General features: G+C 50.0%; 2 protein-coding genes across 12 annotated transcripts; both read right to left on the bottom strand.

The window, feature by feature from the left end:
* Positions 1-2,025: 2,025 nt before the first annotated feature.
* CHTOP (chromatin target of PRMT1) lies at positions 2,026-10,251 on the bottom strand. 9 transcript variants are annotated; one of them, XM_032845081.1, is made up of 7 exons: positions 9,968-10,242; positions 9,527-9,608; positions 8,066-8,219; positions 7,351-7,434; positions 5,316-5,502; positions 4,390-4,527; positions 2,026-2,576 (listed from the first exon to the last, which is right to left on the bottom strand). In XM_032845081.1, exons 2-7 carry the CDS (start codon positions 9,589-9,591, stop codon positions 2,371-2,373), a joined length of 834 nt encoding a protein of 277 aa, XP_032700972.1. In that variant the 5' UTR covers positions 9,592-9,608; positions 9,968-10,242; the 3' UTR covers positions 2,026-2,370. The 9 variants fall into 9 exon arrangements, with proteins under 9 accessions (XP_032700972.1, XP_032700975.1, XP_032700973.1 ...); XM_032845090.1 differs by lacking the exon at positions 2,026-2,576 and adding an exon at positions 5,096-5,173 and having other exon boundaries at positions 4,417-4,527; positions 9,968-10,251; XM_032845084.1 differs by lacking the exon at positions 4,390-4,527 and having other exon boundaries at positions 9,968-10,246.
* A 1,192-nt stretch (positions 10,252-11,443) lies between these two features.
* On the bottom strand, positions 11,444-14,846 carry S100A1 (S100 calcium binding protein A1). Of its 3 annotated transcripts, none has more exons than XM_032845071.1 (3): positions 14,722-14,846; positions 12,633-12,785; positions 11,444-11,623 (listed from the first exon to the last, which is right to left on the bottom strand). In XM_032845071.1, exons 2-3 carry the CDS (start codon positions 12,771-12,773, stop codon positions 11,480-11,482), a joined length of 285 nt encoding a protein of 94 aa, XP_032700962.1. In that variant the 5' UTR covers positions 12,774-12,785; positions 14,722-14,846; the 3' UTR covers positions 11,444-11,479. The 3 variants fall into 3 exon arrangements, with proteins under 3 accessions (XP_032700962.1, XP_032700963.1, XP_032700964.1); XM_032845072.1 differs by having other exon boundaries at positions 12,633-12,797; positions 14,722-14,830; XM_032845073.1 differs by having other exon boundaries at positions 12,633-12,776; positions 14,718-14,828.
* Between the last annotated feature and the right edge of the window lie 378 nt (positions 14,847-15,224).

Raw genomic sequence — 15,224 nt, 5'->3', positions numbered from 1 at the left:
AACCTCCCAAGTGAATTCCATCAATGAATTGGAAGGCAGTGCGGGGAGGCCCAGTGCCCCCATTCCAGTGTCCTGCTCTCCCATTTCCCAACTCCCTCAACATTTTGCTTTCACCCTGACAGTCAAATGTGGGGCTATCTGCAAGTAAGAGAAGGGGGAACATGGGCAGAAAGGTGTGTGGGGCACTGCGACCCCTCCCCTTCACCATGTTCCCTTTTCCTCACATATGCCTCAAAGCCTTCTATGAATCTTTTTCTTAGAGGATCTCAGTGCACTGAAGGCAGGTGGGGGTGATAAGTCGTTCAAAGCCACCAGATCAGGGAACTTGGGTGGCTCAGTTTAAGCGTCTGTTTCAGCTCAGGTCCTGGAATGGAGTCTGGTACTCTGTGATCAGAGGGGTCTGCTTGGATTCTCCTCCCCCTGCCTTCTGCTCGCTCTAAAATAAATTTTCCTATTTGCGGGCATGCGCCTACCTACGAGGACTGTGTAATAACCCCAAGAGATGGGCCACCCAAAGTTGTGTCAAGAGGGTAAGGGACCTACTCAACCCGCAGTTCTCCTTCCTTCCCAAAGGTGTCCTGGAAGTGCCGGATGTAACCAGTGGATATTGTTTGCAAATGGCACCCCGTCCACTGCCGAGCAGCACCTCCCTCATAAGTCTTGGGGGTGGACCAGAGTCTGGGTCTACCTAAGGGACTATCCTCACAACTTGCCTTGCCCAAATAAACACTTTCCACCCCTTCCAATTATGTATTAACAGCCGTCTGACCTGAAGACCTCAAGCCTCATAGTCCATTTTTAATAAACAGAAATGCGTGGAACACACTTGGAAACCAGATCAAGTCAATTTTCTAAGTATGGTTCTGTCTCTACCACTACCTGGTCTTCTCAATCTCTCTCTTCCATAGGACTAAACCACTTGCCTCACAGTCCAGAGGCTAAGAAGCCCAAGTCATACAGATAGGACTCCGGTCCAGGCTGTCTTGACCAAAATTTCCTTCTCAGCGTGCCACACACACCTCCCAACAGTTTAGGGAACCATGTATCTCACTGGAAACTGGTTTGGTTGGTGGTTAGCTTCTTTCCCACAGAACAGGGGAGAAGACCCACTGGTGCCAAGGTCCAGAATAGTGCCAAAGATCATTACGCTGGAGCTTCCTATGGCCCAAACAGGCCAGAACATTCTTTTATGGGGTTAATCACCTTTCTGCCAGAGTTACTCAGAGGACAAATTCTTTGCTTCCTGGCTCAAGGTCCTAACACTACCTGCACCACCCCTTGATTTTAATATACCTATGAATTTAAGGACTCTGAATTCCACAAGAGGTAGGTCATGATACTGTCATAGTGACCAGAGCATTTCAAGGAGCCCAACCAAAAAAGAAGTCCTGACTAGATTTGAGAACAATTTCTTGTTATGATGAACCAGAAATACAAGATTCCACTGAAAACTGAACAGTTGACAGAATATGGTTGAACTTGTAACTTCAAAGGGAAAAAGAGGGCCAAACAAAGCCAATGAATGGAGAAGCCCGGGTTTGGGATGAACACAAGGACAATAGCATTCCAGCACGACATCTTTGGACTCCTAGAAGGCATCTGTCATCATTCTATCCCTTTCTCCGAGGCATCTGCCAAACCAAATGGCCATTTCCTCTCTATTGCAGGCGTAAGCCATCCTAACAGTAGCTTAGGACACAATACAAAGCCAAGAGCAAAGTTTACAGGCCTCATTTCAGGGTAGGAAGTGCACACACCCAGCAGCCCAGCACACTTGTCATGTGGTGTCAATGTACACAGAAGTGACTTTAATCAAATCAGGTGTTACCAAGTGTAACCTGTTATGTGGCCCTGTGGCTATGTCAGTGTCCCTCACTTACTACACTGATGTAGCAGTGTGGCAGAATTCATTTCTGAGCTGCACATTTTCTAAACACTTCTAAGAGGCTTTATATTAAAGGTCATGTAGAACAGAACCTAGGCATCAGGAAGGAACCTAAGCATCAGGAAGGAACACTGATGGGCTCTTTCTGGGGCTTTTTCACGTGGACACAGAGACGAGAAGAGGGTGTTCTAGCCACGAGTCCGCCACATTCATGTTCAAAGAGAAGTCAGAGTGATGGGGGGGAAAATTCCAAACACAACAAAACAAAACCCACGTCAGAGGAAAAAAGGGTTTCATACAACACAGTATCAAAAAAGTAAAAGGAACACACTAAATGCACAAACTGGTGGCAAGTTAAGTCCGTGGCCTATCGTGATAGGTCCTTCCAGGCGTCATTCAGGTTTCTTCTCCATCTGTTATCTCAAGGGTATTTACAGATGTGGTGACTTTGGAACAAGAGTCTCTCACAGGAGGGCGGGCAGGTTTCAGTCATTAGTTTCTGGATCTGTCTGTGCCATGTAGGCATCCAACTCGGCATCCAGGTGTCCTTTTGTTTTCGACATGTATGCATCCAACTGGTTGTCCAGCTGCTCCTTGGTCAGTACAGGGCGAGTGAGGGCACCTCTCCCTCGTCCACGGCCTCGGCCTCGACCTCCAAAGCCCCCTCTGCCCCGACCTATCATCCCCCGACCTGGCCCAAGGGGAAAAAAAGGAAACAGTTACAAGTAGGTTTAATGGGTGTTATGGCAAATGCCCCTCAGAGCAGCGGGGCCTAGCTGAGAAAGGCTGAAAGGGCAGGGCAAAGAGAAATCTGGAAAAACAGGAAACACACTGGGTAGAAAGCAACACACGGAAAGCACACATAATGAATCCCTGTGTACATGCTCATCTCTAAATGCTATTTAAAGACTTTATTCTGTTGACAAAGAGAAAATAACTGACTAAAGAACCTCAACCTCTCCTAAAAAAAAAAAAGAAATTATCTCAAGTTTGAGACCCATGTAAGTTCGTAATTAAAATACATTATAGGTCACCCCACTTAGTAAGACAGGAAGTAATGAGGGCACAGAGAAACAGGGGTGTAGGGCTGGACAGTTTTTAAACTTAGCCTTATTGAAGATCTTTCTGGAAAATTAGCTCATCTTTCCTCAAACTTATTAAACCTAATGAGCTGATCCCATGTCAGGAGACTGAGGAGTTATTGTGATATAGGAACAAAGTGAGAAGACGGGCAATGTATTTAGAGCCCCAGCCAATTCTATCTCAGATTCCAGCCACCTTATAATTATGGTTATCTGAGAGGTAGTTTTAATGCACTTAAGAAAACATACGCAGCTTTCTGAAAAGCTACTTTAGACTCCCTCAGCCCTGTGATGTGCTCTCAGAAATGAGGTCAACATAATTTGGAAATGTGCTATTTCATCCTGAAACCCAAACTAGCTTGTTCTTTATTCTATAAGCCAACAATGAGTAATGGGAGAGAAGAAAACAAGTCCTTGGCTATTAAATTTCCTTTCTTAACAGTTATTATCCTTTGGCAACTTCAAGGTCATAAATTATGGAAGACCCCACCACACAATATAAAAGGACCAAAGCAGATATACACAGGGGCTACAGCAACAGATTTTCTTCCCCCCTGCACAGGTGTTGCTGAGAGTTTTCCAGTAAGCTCTAAAAATCAGAAAAACCCCCATGAGATTTGGATTAATGATAGCAACACCATGAAATTCTTTTCCATCTGGGTCATGAGGTCACAAGACAAGTATCACTAAGCCTCAAAGGTAACATTATCAACAAGAGTCAGTCAGTTAACTGACATGGTATCTTCTTGCTTTCCACCTTGATTTAAAAAAAAAAAAAAAGAAGGGCGCCTGGATGGCTCAGGGTGCTGGGACAGAGCCCCACATCAGGCTCTCCGCTCAGTGGGGAGCCTGCGTGTCTCTCTCCGGCTCCCCCTACTTGTGTTTCCTCTCTTGCGGTCTGTCAAATAAATAAAATCCTTAAAAAAAAAAAAAAAAAGTCATCTCTGATTTCCTGTAGGTGCAAACTTTACCTTGACTTTAACTTGGCTTCAAAGTCAATATCCAGCTCCAATCTCATCATCCTTTTTAACTCAGCTTCATTTCTACACATCTCCTTCTTCTTTATTTTTAGACTCAAAATGGGGTTTTGAGAGAAGGACGGGGTGTGTGGTGGGGGGGAAGGGACACAGGAAAGTAAAACCTCAAACTGACCATCCTGTCATTTTAACAATACGATTTAAATTACAAGAACCCGGAAAAGAATCTGGCTCTGACGTGTCCCTGACTGGCTCTTAGACAACCCACGACAGACTTTTCGCACTACCAGCATGTGGATTTAGAAAACAGGCCAGTTTCAAAAAACGAAACAAGACAAACAAACAAGCCTGCCTATGACTTGAAGCTATGCAGAAAAGGCGGCTCTGAGTTTTGAAGGGAGAGAAGTAAGGGGGAGCTATTCTCTGAAGTTGGTAGCTGACTAACCTCTACCACCGATTCCGCCACGACCCATAGCTCCACGCCCTAGGCCCCCTCTCCCAGGACCTCCACGACCTCGAACACCACCTCTTCTTAAGCCCATTCGGGGAGCTACGGCTCGTCCACCTCGGAGCAGGTTTTGACCTTGGAGAGGAGGCATACAATGTATATGCAGGTAAATCCAAGAGAGACAAAGCAGACTCTAACCAAAGGAAGGCGGTGAGGGTTCAATGAGAGTTAATTCAGTTAATTTTTAGGGTTGGGTGGGGCAAGCTGTACGCCGAGTGCGAACAGATCAAACTGCTCTTTATTCTATCAATTCAACAAGTCTGACCACAAATCCATTTTTGAAAGAAGCTGGGAGTTAATTAGTAAGTACACACCGTAAATATCTACTGAATAATCAGTAAGTGCCTAGCATTACGATAGATTTAAAAATAAATATGATTCCTGCTCTCAATACATTCTTACAAGGGACAAGAACACCACAGGAACAGTTGAACAGTGTCCAAAATGTAACACGTAGCTATGGGTCAATCTGTCCTCTCTCTTCCAAATTTAACAGTGTGTTTCACTAGCACAGAGATGGTTAGTTAAGATACAGGCCAAGGGAGCCAGTATTTCTTAGATCTGACTTATTTCTAGAACTTGCATGTGCTTTGATTCAAGCAGCAGCAGGGTGTTTAGACGGAATGGAGATGACATGAATTACCTGTCGTTACGCAGGTCATAGCCTCTCACCATTGCACATTATCAGAAAGGGAATGGTATCGAGAAAAGACATGCAGCACTATTAAAAATATGTGATTTCAAAAGTTATTAATTATATTAATACAAATTCAGGCTTCAAGATGTTAAAACAAATGTGTCCATAGCAGCCCAAGAGAAAAGGGAGGGGTAGGCCCGGTAATTATCAGGTACACAGCACTGACCTCGGAGCGACATCCCGCCCCTAAGCAGGGTTCTGGTGGCACGTCCCCCACGTAGTCCTCCTCGGGGTAAGCCTCTCTGGATTATGGGTAGGCCTCGTCCTCCGATTGCTCCCCTGGCCAGGGTCCCTATGGGTCGGCCTAACCGTGCCTGGATGTTACTCTTACCCAGGCGCTGCTTTAAGCTCTTCTGGAAGAAAAGGTGTTGGGGGATTGAGATCAAAAAAGCATTCCAGTAGGATTCAGCAACCCAAAGTGCAGAGAAAAAGCAAGTAGGATGGCTGTGTGGAGGGAGATTAACCTGCCGTAGATGTCACAAGGACCCTTAATGAGAAACTAGCCTTTGCCTCAGGACATCATATAAGGGAAGAATTCTGATCCAGAGCCTTTACGAAAGCTCAATTATGGTCCCGTGACATTGGCACCAACACAAATTACCTCACTAGTTTGGCAGAAGCCATACACCACTCCTTGGAACTTAAGTTTTAGTAAGGACTCCACATTTCCAATCCTGGATTCTGCTGTTTTTGTACCACAGGTTGACAACGATACGACTTGATTCATACTTGCCCAAGGACTACCACTGTCTTCAAAGGCTTACTCAAACACCATAGGAAGTTCATCACACTCTGGGAAATATTTTAAATTATAAGTTCATTTGAATTCTTGTCATTTAAAAACAAGATTTTTCAGTCAAAGAGGCCAGTGTGTTCCATTTTTCCTCTGAGTATCTATCTCCAGACGGTCCACTTTTTACCTTAAGATGTAAACACAAGAAAGTCAAACCTCCTTTCCTTACATTTCTTAAATCACTATTAATTCCATGTCTTCCCTTGCAAACAGCTCCAGTAAGCCAGTACTGTAAACTTTAATTCAAAATACTCATATGTTCTCCAGAGAGAAAGCTACCTTGCATTAGAATTAAGACAGGTAACCTATACTCGCAAAACTCAGAGCCATATTTGAGAACAAGGACACACCACTAATGGAGATTTTCAATAATCTGTCCCTCAAAGAGACCATATCTCGGTGAATTAAATTCCTTCAAAGGAAAAGGTGACTGTGTAGCCTTGAACACAATCGAGGCTCCAGCAAACCCGTTTTCCTATAAAGCCATCAGTCAGGGCGAGTGAAAATAAATTGTGTATCCTCGGGCTTGATCCGTAAATGACTTACCAATGACTTTTTTTTTCCCCAACCACAAGCTGTGAATTATTATTATTAGCTTTCTAGCATAAGCTAATAAACTGCTTCTAATCAGAGGGACAGACGCTGAACATTATGCACCCAAGCATAACCAACCTTAAGAGTCTGTTGCCATCACTCCCCTGACAGCGCACGATTAGGTCAGGACATCATTCTACAAATCCCTTCTGTTCCATGATCCTGAGTATGTATATTGTCCCAAAATCCGTGCCTCCGCAGATAATGCATGGTGCTTAGAATTCTCCCTTCCTATCCCTTTCTGGCCGTCAATCGTAGTCTCTAAGAGTTGGTAATCTTAAAGATGTCATTATACCACCTAGTTTTCATTCCAGAGCTGTACTGTATGCTAAGGTAGCCACAAGCCACATGTGGCTATTTAAATTACAAGTCAATAAAATTTAAAAAGCTCCTCAATCATACTCGCCACAGTCTGAGTGCTCAACAGTCACACCTGGCTAGTAGCTACCGTATCTGGAGAGCAGATATACAGTATTTCCTCCACTGTGGAAAGTTCTATCAGATAGCTCTGCTCCAGAGGCTACTTTCTGCCCAGCCTATATTTAAAGCTTCTTCTAGAAAAATCCTTTGGAATGATGTGTCAGAGACTTATCTTTAGCAATTTATAATAGCTAGTCTTGGAAAACAAGACCTTTTTACTGCTTTCCTGAATCAGGGACAAATACAGGAACTCCAAGGCTTAAGGTAGCTGAAGCAGAAGGCCTTGTTTATTTTTGGTCAGTGAGCCCAACAGTTCAGGGTGGGGTGGGAGGGTGTTATATTTAACTGCTGAATTTATGCACAGCCATGCAGTGCGACCAGTTCAAGTCCTTACAGTTGCATGGCATCGCCCTCCAGACGCCCAGCCACAGCTTGGACATATCCTTCCACAGCCATTGTCCGGACTTGCATATAAAGTCTATGAATAATAAAGAGCAGGTTTTATTTCAGATCTGAGTAAGGATTATCTCTTACTGGAAGTTTGAAAGAAAACCCACCAATTCTTACATTGATTATTCAATGCTCTCCCTCCATTTTTCTGACAAAACTCAGGTGCTGTGGAGATGAAGGTCACCCTAAAATACTATTTCTGTATTTTAGCACTAGAAATCTTTTGCCTTAGGCTATTCAGACTTCCTGTGCTAGGGGAGAAAGAACAAAATTATTTCCCTCATTTGTAAGTCATTTAACATGGAATAAGTAAAGGATTTATCTGAAGGTCATCTAAAAGAGAAACCAAAGTTTCTCTGTGGTAAAATCCAGTGAATCTACTTTAAGGGCAAAGGATCAGGAAAATAAAAAGAGATGAATACTCATTGATAACAGAACAGATCACACTTGATGGCAAACTACCTAAAAGAGAAAGACAACAAAAAGTTACTTAATGGTACCTGACAAACTGGGAAATCTCTGAACTTCTCTTTCCTCCAGAGAAGTTTCTGCTTTTGCCCTGAGCCACTTGCAATCATCCTTCACGTCCTGACAGCCTCAGTGGACTGCCTGACAGAGATCACCAGCTGCTTCTGGAGCATTAGGACCCGTCCTCTCACCTGCTTAAGTTTTAATGCTGCCTGGACAGAGGGTCTATTCTCCATCTGCTGGGCCAGTCTTCTGTTTCTGGCACTGGCTAGCTGCTGTTGTTGCTGCATCGAAGCCCGAATATTCACTGGCATCGGCTGTTTGTTCTTCAGCATATTAGTAAAGCTTCAAGGTCGAACAGAATGGATGTTTAAATAAAAGCTTTATTACAAAACATTTATTGGCATTTTCATGGCTTGCTAGACCAGGAGCTCCAGATCCCACGAACTTTAAGTTAAGTGGTACACTTAGATCAAGGCTGAAGTGGGTTTAAGACTCCTCTGCTTCCACAAACTTGCAAGAATCAGAAACTTAGAAATGCAGCTAAGTGCAGCACATTCAATCAAAAGTGGCAACAAGGGCTCAGGTAACGGCTTTTGAGAGAGATGGAAGGAACGAAAAACACGCAATAAGCAGATATGATGACAACAAAAGACACAATGTAGTTTCAAAGACAAACAAAGAAAGCCAAAACCTTGTGGGAACCTGAGGGTGCACTGTAAGGGCAAACAGAAAAGGACTAGAGCGCCTCACGGCCCATGCAACAGTCCACCCACAGGAATTACAGGAGCGTCTCATTTTCTTTTGTATCCGTTCGCTTAGCGACATGCAAATACGGAGAATCGGTACTTCATGCCCTAAGATAAGAAGCACATACGCTTCAGAAAAGGCAAAAACATCCACACGTCTTTCGGTGGTCTAACACCAACTAAATAAAACCCATGGTCAAAGGCACTCAAAGAGTGCTCAGAAACAGAAACCGCTTCTAAGCACCTTTTCTTACTTTCCAAATGGTTACTCTTCCTAATGCCAAGCGATGACTTTGGAGAAAATCCGATTATTTTAGTCGCTTAACAGCTTGTGAAGACACTCCTGTTATTTTTGTCAAGTAAGTTCAATGGCACAAAAAGGAAGGACACTTCGCTGCGAAAGAATTTAACACAGAGACAAACTAAAAGCAGAGCTGAAAGAAAGAGAAATGGAGCCAAGCAAGTGCCTCTTACAAGGCCCAAGAACGGCACTCAAGGGCCTTCGGACATATCCACGGCTTGCTGCCTGCCTCTTACAGGCCAGACACAGCTGCTGGCCTCGGACGGGGCAGCAAGCCTACCGCAGCCAAGGGACCATGCCCCGAGCTGCAGCACCCCTGTATCAATGTAAAAAACGTGAACAAGAGGGAGGGGTGAGGAGTCTCTCAAAACACATCCCACCAGGTAAGTACTTCAGACAGCTTAACACAGACATCTACTGACAAGGGGTTTTGGAACAACCGCCCGATTCGCTCTGTGTACCACATAAGAGGCCCCTAAGAACAGAGGTCTGTAGCCTTCTGTTGGTATTTAGCTTAAAACTGGTGTTTGTGCACCGGACCCCAGGGCCAAGTTAAGGAATGTTTTCTTAGGAACGAGCTGAGCTGCTGTTGGCTGCCTCACCGCTCATTTAGAGACATCTTGGTGGTGCTCTTTAGCACGACTTTCGGCGCCGACTGGGCAGCCATCTTCAAATCCCGAGGATCTGCAGGGGACAATAGGCAGAAGCCGCAGTCAGCGCAAGGACCCCCCGCCTCCGCAGGCGTCCACGACCCGGCCCAGCCGGCGGGGGCCGCCGGAGCTCCCACCCGGCCGGCGTCTCGCGGCGCACGCTCACAGGCCGCTCCGACGCCGCAGGCCCCACACGGCGGCCCCACACCGGGCCGGACGAAGCCCGACGCGGGCTTCCTCTCAGCGCCCGCCCCAGCACCCGTGAGCCCCGTCCCCGCGGGGAGGCCCGACCACCGCGGGATGCCGGCCGGCCCCGGGCGGAGGGAGGACACCCCGCACCCCCGCCCGCGCCGCCGGCTCCGCCCCCGGGCCCGCCGCGCCACCGAAACGCACCGAAGGAAACGGACGCCAGTGCGCCTCCCGGGGCTGCCACCACGGCTGCGGCGCGCGGGCCGGGGCCCGGCGGAACCTGACTTGACTTGGTGGGCGGTTGGTCAGAGGTGTAAGCGCTAGGCTGCTAGGTTCGCTCGCTGCTGCCGGCCGGCTGTCTGGTCGGCCGGTCCGCCTGCTCGCCCGGCCTGCCCTTTCCTGCCTTGCGTCGCTGCCACCACTGCCGCCGCCTCCGACTCCTCCCGCTCGCTGCCCAAAACAAAATGGCCGCCACGCCCAGAGCCTAGTGGGACCGGCTAAAATGGCGTCGACGCAATTACGTCAGACGTCAGATCCGCGCACAGCGCGGTAGGGGCAGAAGAGGAGTCCTACGCCTGCCCGGAGGGTTGGGGCGGAGCCTGGGGAGGAGGCGGGGCCTTAACAGAGGTGGGGGAAGAGGGGCGTGGCCAGTGCGCGAGCTCAGCGCCCGAGCAGGTGCTCTGGGCCCGCAGCGAGGTTGTAACCAAGACAGCTGAGAACCCTTTTGATCTTGGGGCAGAAAGAGGTTTGTTTTTCCTCGCGGCGCCCCGCCGGGGCTGAGGACGACCATCTGCGGCTCGGTACGTGGGATTTGCTTCGATGCCTCTTCCCGAGCCCCTGGGCCCGGGTTCTGGACGCGGGCGCTCTCCCAGCTGTGCAGAGCCATAGATGCCCATAGGCGCCCCAGGCAAGGCCAGGGCGCCGGACCCTACGCCAGTCACTAGTATCAATGCCTTTGCGTGTTTTTCTCGTCCTGAATATTGTTAAATCCGTGTGGGGGGTGGTGTCTTTGTGTCCCTGCTCTCCCTTCCATGCACTCCCCATCTGCCGGCCATGTGCGTTTTGATGCAGACCTACACAGGATGTTTCTTACGCCTGGGTACACAGTAAACACACCCCGATGTTTGAGGGATGAGTGAGTGAACACATCTTCAGCCATTCTGCATATACATACATCACGATCCTTTCGTTTTCTTCCTAGCTTTTCTCTGTGTGTGTTTAATGGTCTGGCATTCTTACTGGACTTTACCCATGTAAGAGTAAGAGTCGTGTTTGTTCTGTGCCCTGTTACACCCCCAGTTCCTACACAATGTCTTTAGCACATGGTAAGTCCTCAGTAAGTATTCTTGGCAGACCGAAGGGAAATTCTTCTATCTTTGCACCTGGAACTTTGAACACCTCACCTACCTTCCTGGGCCTTGAGGATTCAACTAAGAAGATGTAATGTCCCCTTGACCTCTCTCCGAATAAGATCACTTCCCAAATAAGGTGAATTGGGATTGAGGAACCTTGACTTTCTCACTCACTCCCAGACCCCAAAGGAGACACACAGCAGCTGGCTAGAGAAGAGCCTTTAATGAAAGTTGAGCCGCAGGCTTGGCCCTCTACTCTTGCACCCTTGGTGGAGTGTGGACAAGGGTAGGAGTGCAGGGAGGGAAAAGTGGGGTGCAGGGGAATCAGGGAAGGGGAAGGGCGCTGCCCACTGGGGCTGTCTGCTCAGCTGTTCTCCCAGAAAAAGTTGTTACAGGCCACTGTGAGGGCAGCCACCAGCACCACGTACTCCTGGAAGTCCACCTCCCCGTCTCCATTCTCGTCTAGCTCTTTCATCACCTTGTCCACGGCATCTGCATCTTTCTGGGCCTGGGAGGGAGGAGATGAAAAGGGAGATGCATAGTACTGAATCAGGGGCGGGGGTGGGGGCGGTGGCTGATTGGGAAGAAGGAGGCAGAGAAGAGCAAGAGGCAGAACTACATGTAATTATGGGACTTTTGTGAGTCCTTCCTTAAAACTAACATTCCCAGCCTCCTGTTACCTATAGAATAAACCCCTTAACAAAGCAGAGCACTACCAGCATTTGTTACCATATTTTGCGGGCTTAGAGAAGCTTTACAGGGGTTGTCTTATAAAATTGTTAATTCTAACACAAATAGTATGAGGTAGGGTTCATTATTCCCAAATTAACAGCTGGTGGTTGAATAATGCACCCAAGTCATACAGCTGGAAGGTGGGAGGGTCAGAACTGGAGCCCAGGCCGGATAGAACCTTCAGGCTGGCGCGCTTTCTCCAGGCTTCTTCACCACAGGGCCCCTGTCAGCATTTGCAACCTGCTTTGCTGCATCCTTCACTCTGGTCAAAACTACTGAGCGTGCTCCCGTCCTTTCTGCCAGGCATTTGTTCATGCAGACACCTCCTAAAATGTCTACATTTATCCTAATAATATTCCCATGGAAACCCATGGCTCAAGTGCCTGCTCCTTGGAGAAGCCCCCTTCAGCCGGGTTAGTATTGTCCCAAAGTTCTTTCTGGCAACTGTTACAGCTCTGAGTAGTTCCTAAGTGGCTGGCCCCAGGCTTCACCGGGAGCTTCCGGTCAGCAGACTGGGGCCTCTTTCATGGGTCAGTCTTCCCCTTCTAGACCGTGAGGCCTCTTTAATGATGCATCTGCATAGGTCCTAGCACTTCATATGTGATTAACAATTAGGGTATTTTGTCTTGAACCAGAAGTCTGGGAGAAGAGGAAGACTGGACGGAACTGGGCTGGGGTGGGTGGGTGGACGGGAGGGCCCCGGGTGTTCCTCCAGCCCTTGCCCGTCCACCCTGCCCCCCACGTCCGTCCCGCCCGTCCCACCCTGCGCCCCACACCGCGCTCACATCCAGGAAGCCCGAGAGCTCGGTCTGCAGCAGCTCTTTCAGCTCCTTCTTGCTCAGCTTGTACTTGTCTCCCTCCTTGCCCGAGTGCGCGTGGAACACATTGATGAGCGTCTCCATCGCTGTCTCCAGCTCAGAGCCCATCTCGCAGCTCACCTACCCCGCCCCCAGCAGGGAAGCAAGTTGGGGACCCAGCTCAGGGCATCTGGGGTTGGGGTGAGCAGAGCCCTCAGACCTGGCCCTGGTCCCTTCCCTGAAATCTCCTTGAGATCAGAGCCACACTGCAGTTATCTCTCCCTGGGACCTTATGATGTGGGAACCCAAGGAGGCCTAAATCCGGACTTGTTCTCTGCGTGCCTCATTCCACATCCCAGCAGAGGGAGTCAGGGGCTGGGGCCCTGGAGGTAGAGCAGCTGGAGCAGGCTGGCTCGAGGGGCCGGCAGTGGACTCTGCAGTGGCTCCCGGCTGCTTGGGTGGACACTAAGGAGGGTGGGGCAGGCAGGCGGGGACGGTCACAGGACACTGCCGTGCTCTATTTTTACCCTGCCTTGCCCTCTTAGCACAGCTGAGTTCTGTGGCTGGGGGCGGTGGGCCGTGTTCTCCTCTACAGCCTTGATTCTGTGGTCTCCCTCCAGCAAGGAGTCCGATGGAGAGAGTGGCAGCCAGAGCCGCAGACTTCATGGGGAGGGGGAGAGGCCTGCCTCTGGGCTTCCTGTCAGCAGACTGGGCCTCCTTGGGTCCTCCACTCTGCTCTCTCTGAACAGGTCACTTCAGCTTCCCTGGGGGGTACCTCTTACTTCTCTGCGGTGTCAGGCATTCCATCCGGTGATGGTAAGAAGGGAGAGAGGAATGACCAAGCCCTTCCTCAGAGCCAGGGCTCCCAGCGAGGGGGAGAGGAGACCTCTGGGGCCTTGTCCCTCCCGTGGCCCACTCCCCTGTCTAGGCGCAGCCTGGATGATGTGAGGACAATGGCAATGGGAGAACCCGTCTGATATATGCTGGGGGAGAGAAAAGGCTGAGTATGTCCTCTGAAGGGGCTGGAGAGAAGAGGAAAATGGGGGGGGGGGTACTGAGGCGAGGGGACTGCCAAGCCAGCGGGCCTCTTTCTTTTGGCCTCGGGATGGTTATCCCCTCCACAGCCTCAGGGGACAGCTCGGGTGTCTCAGATCAGGTGTCCTTGTCCTTCCCCAGGCCTGGGGGGCTGAACAATGGGCCCTGATCGGATGACATTCCCTCTTTACAATGGGAACCTTGTGAGTGTCACCTGAACTCTGGACAAGAGAAGGAGTTGTCACAGAGACATGGGGAGATGGAACCCAAGCCGGGACTGATGGAGGGGATAAGGGTGTTTGTGGGGGAGGGCTGTTGGTGGCTCAGTTACTGGCCCCATCCAGGAGTTGTCTGGAGCCGTTGAGCAGCCTGGGATTTTCTGTAGGGGCTTGGAGAGGACTCTGGCAGGGAGGGGCGGACAGGAAAAGAAAGGGAAAGACTTGAAGGAGAGAGGAGTCTGGAAGTCTGGGCCAAGAAAGGAGGAGAAGAAAGGGAAGGTCATGTGAAAGGAGAGTTGGGAGTGGGTATAGTACCCTAATGCCCCCTTCTCTTCATCTCACATGGCCCATGCTCTGCCACCCCCAGACTTCCTGGGGACCTGAGCCCTTGGCAAGGCTGGGCGGTGGGGGTGGGGACAGTAGCAATAGTTCCCTTTGCTTTCTTATTCTTACCCAATTGGGAGCAAGGTGGGAGCTGGCTCCCTTCCCCAGCACCCGGGAGATTGAGGGAGCTTTGGGAGGCCATTCTGTGGTAGGAGGCCCTCATGTCCTGGGAGCTTGGTGGCTGGGCTCCCCACTGGCTTCTTCATTCTTGGAGGAATACCATGGACCTCCCTCCGAGAGGTCCGACCTTCGTTGGCTTCCCTGCACTACTGTCCACACCTTGTCTCCCCCAAATCCTCAGCTGCTGGCACTTGAACTCCTCCCAGCCCCTCAGGCCAGCACAGTGCGATTGTCCCCAGGCTTTCAGAGCCCCGCTGAAGTTCCCTTTCCCCCAAGCTGGCCACAGCAGAGACCTAGCCCAGATGACGCAGGATACTCACTGTCAGCCTGGACCTGAGGTGGGAGCAGGTTCTGGACAGGCAGACGAGTCTGCAAATGTGGCTAAGGGAGCTGTGTGGGGAGACCTGTCTGCGGTCCTGCCCCCGCTACCCCCCCACCGGCTCCACCCCTTCGTAGACAGACACCCAGTGCGGCAAGGGGCCAGGAGTGGACAGAGGCGCCCTCTGTCTCCTGGGCTAGAACAGGCTAGCCTGTGTCCTCTTGTCCAGCCTCAGTTGCCTCCCACTGCCTGCTGGGCCCCAGCAGGCAGGGCCCAGGAAGAAGGAGGGGGTGAGAAAGGTTCTGGGAGGGACCTGGGAGGGCACGGAGCGGCCTCCCCCCACCCCCACCGAAGCGCTGGCAGGAACGGGAGGGTCCAGTGAGGGGACCGCTCAGGGAACCCTTAGATCTTGGGGTTTTAGTCTGGCCCCCGCTGAGAGACTTGAGTCCAGGGGCTCTTCCTCCTCAGCGGGGTTCCCCTCGGTGTGTGGGAGCCCCTTGGGGG

Source organism: Lontra canadensis, unplaced genomic scaffold (genome assembly GCF_010015895.1).
Source record: "Lontra canadensis isolate GAN:19392208 unplaced genomic scaffold, GSC_riverotter_1.0 scaffold160, whole genome shotgun sequence".
Taxonomy (NCBI): domain Eukaryota; kingdom Metazoa; phylum Chordata; class Mammalia; order Carnivora; family Mustelidae; genus Lontra; species Lontra canadensis.
This window is presented reverse-complemented; position numbering and strand designations above follow the sequence as displayed.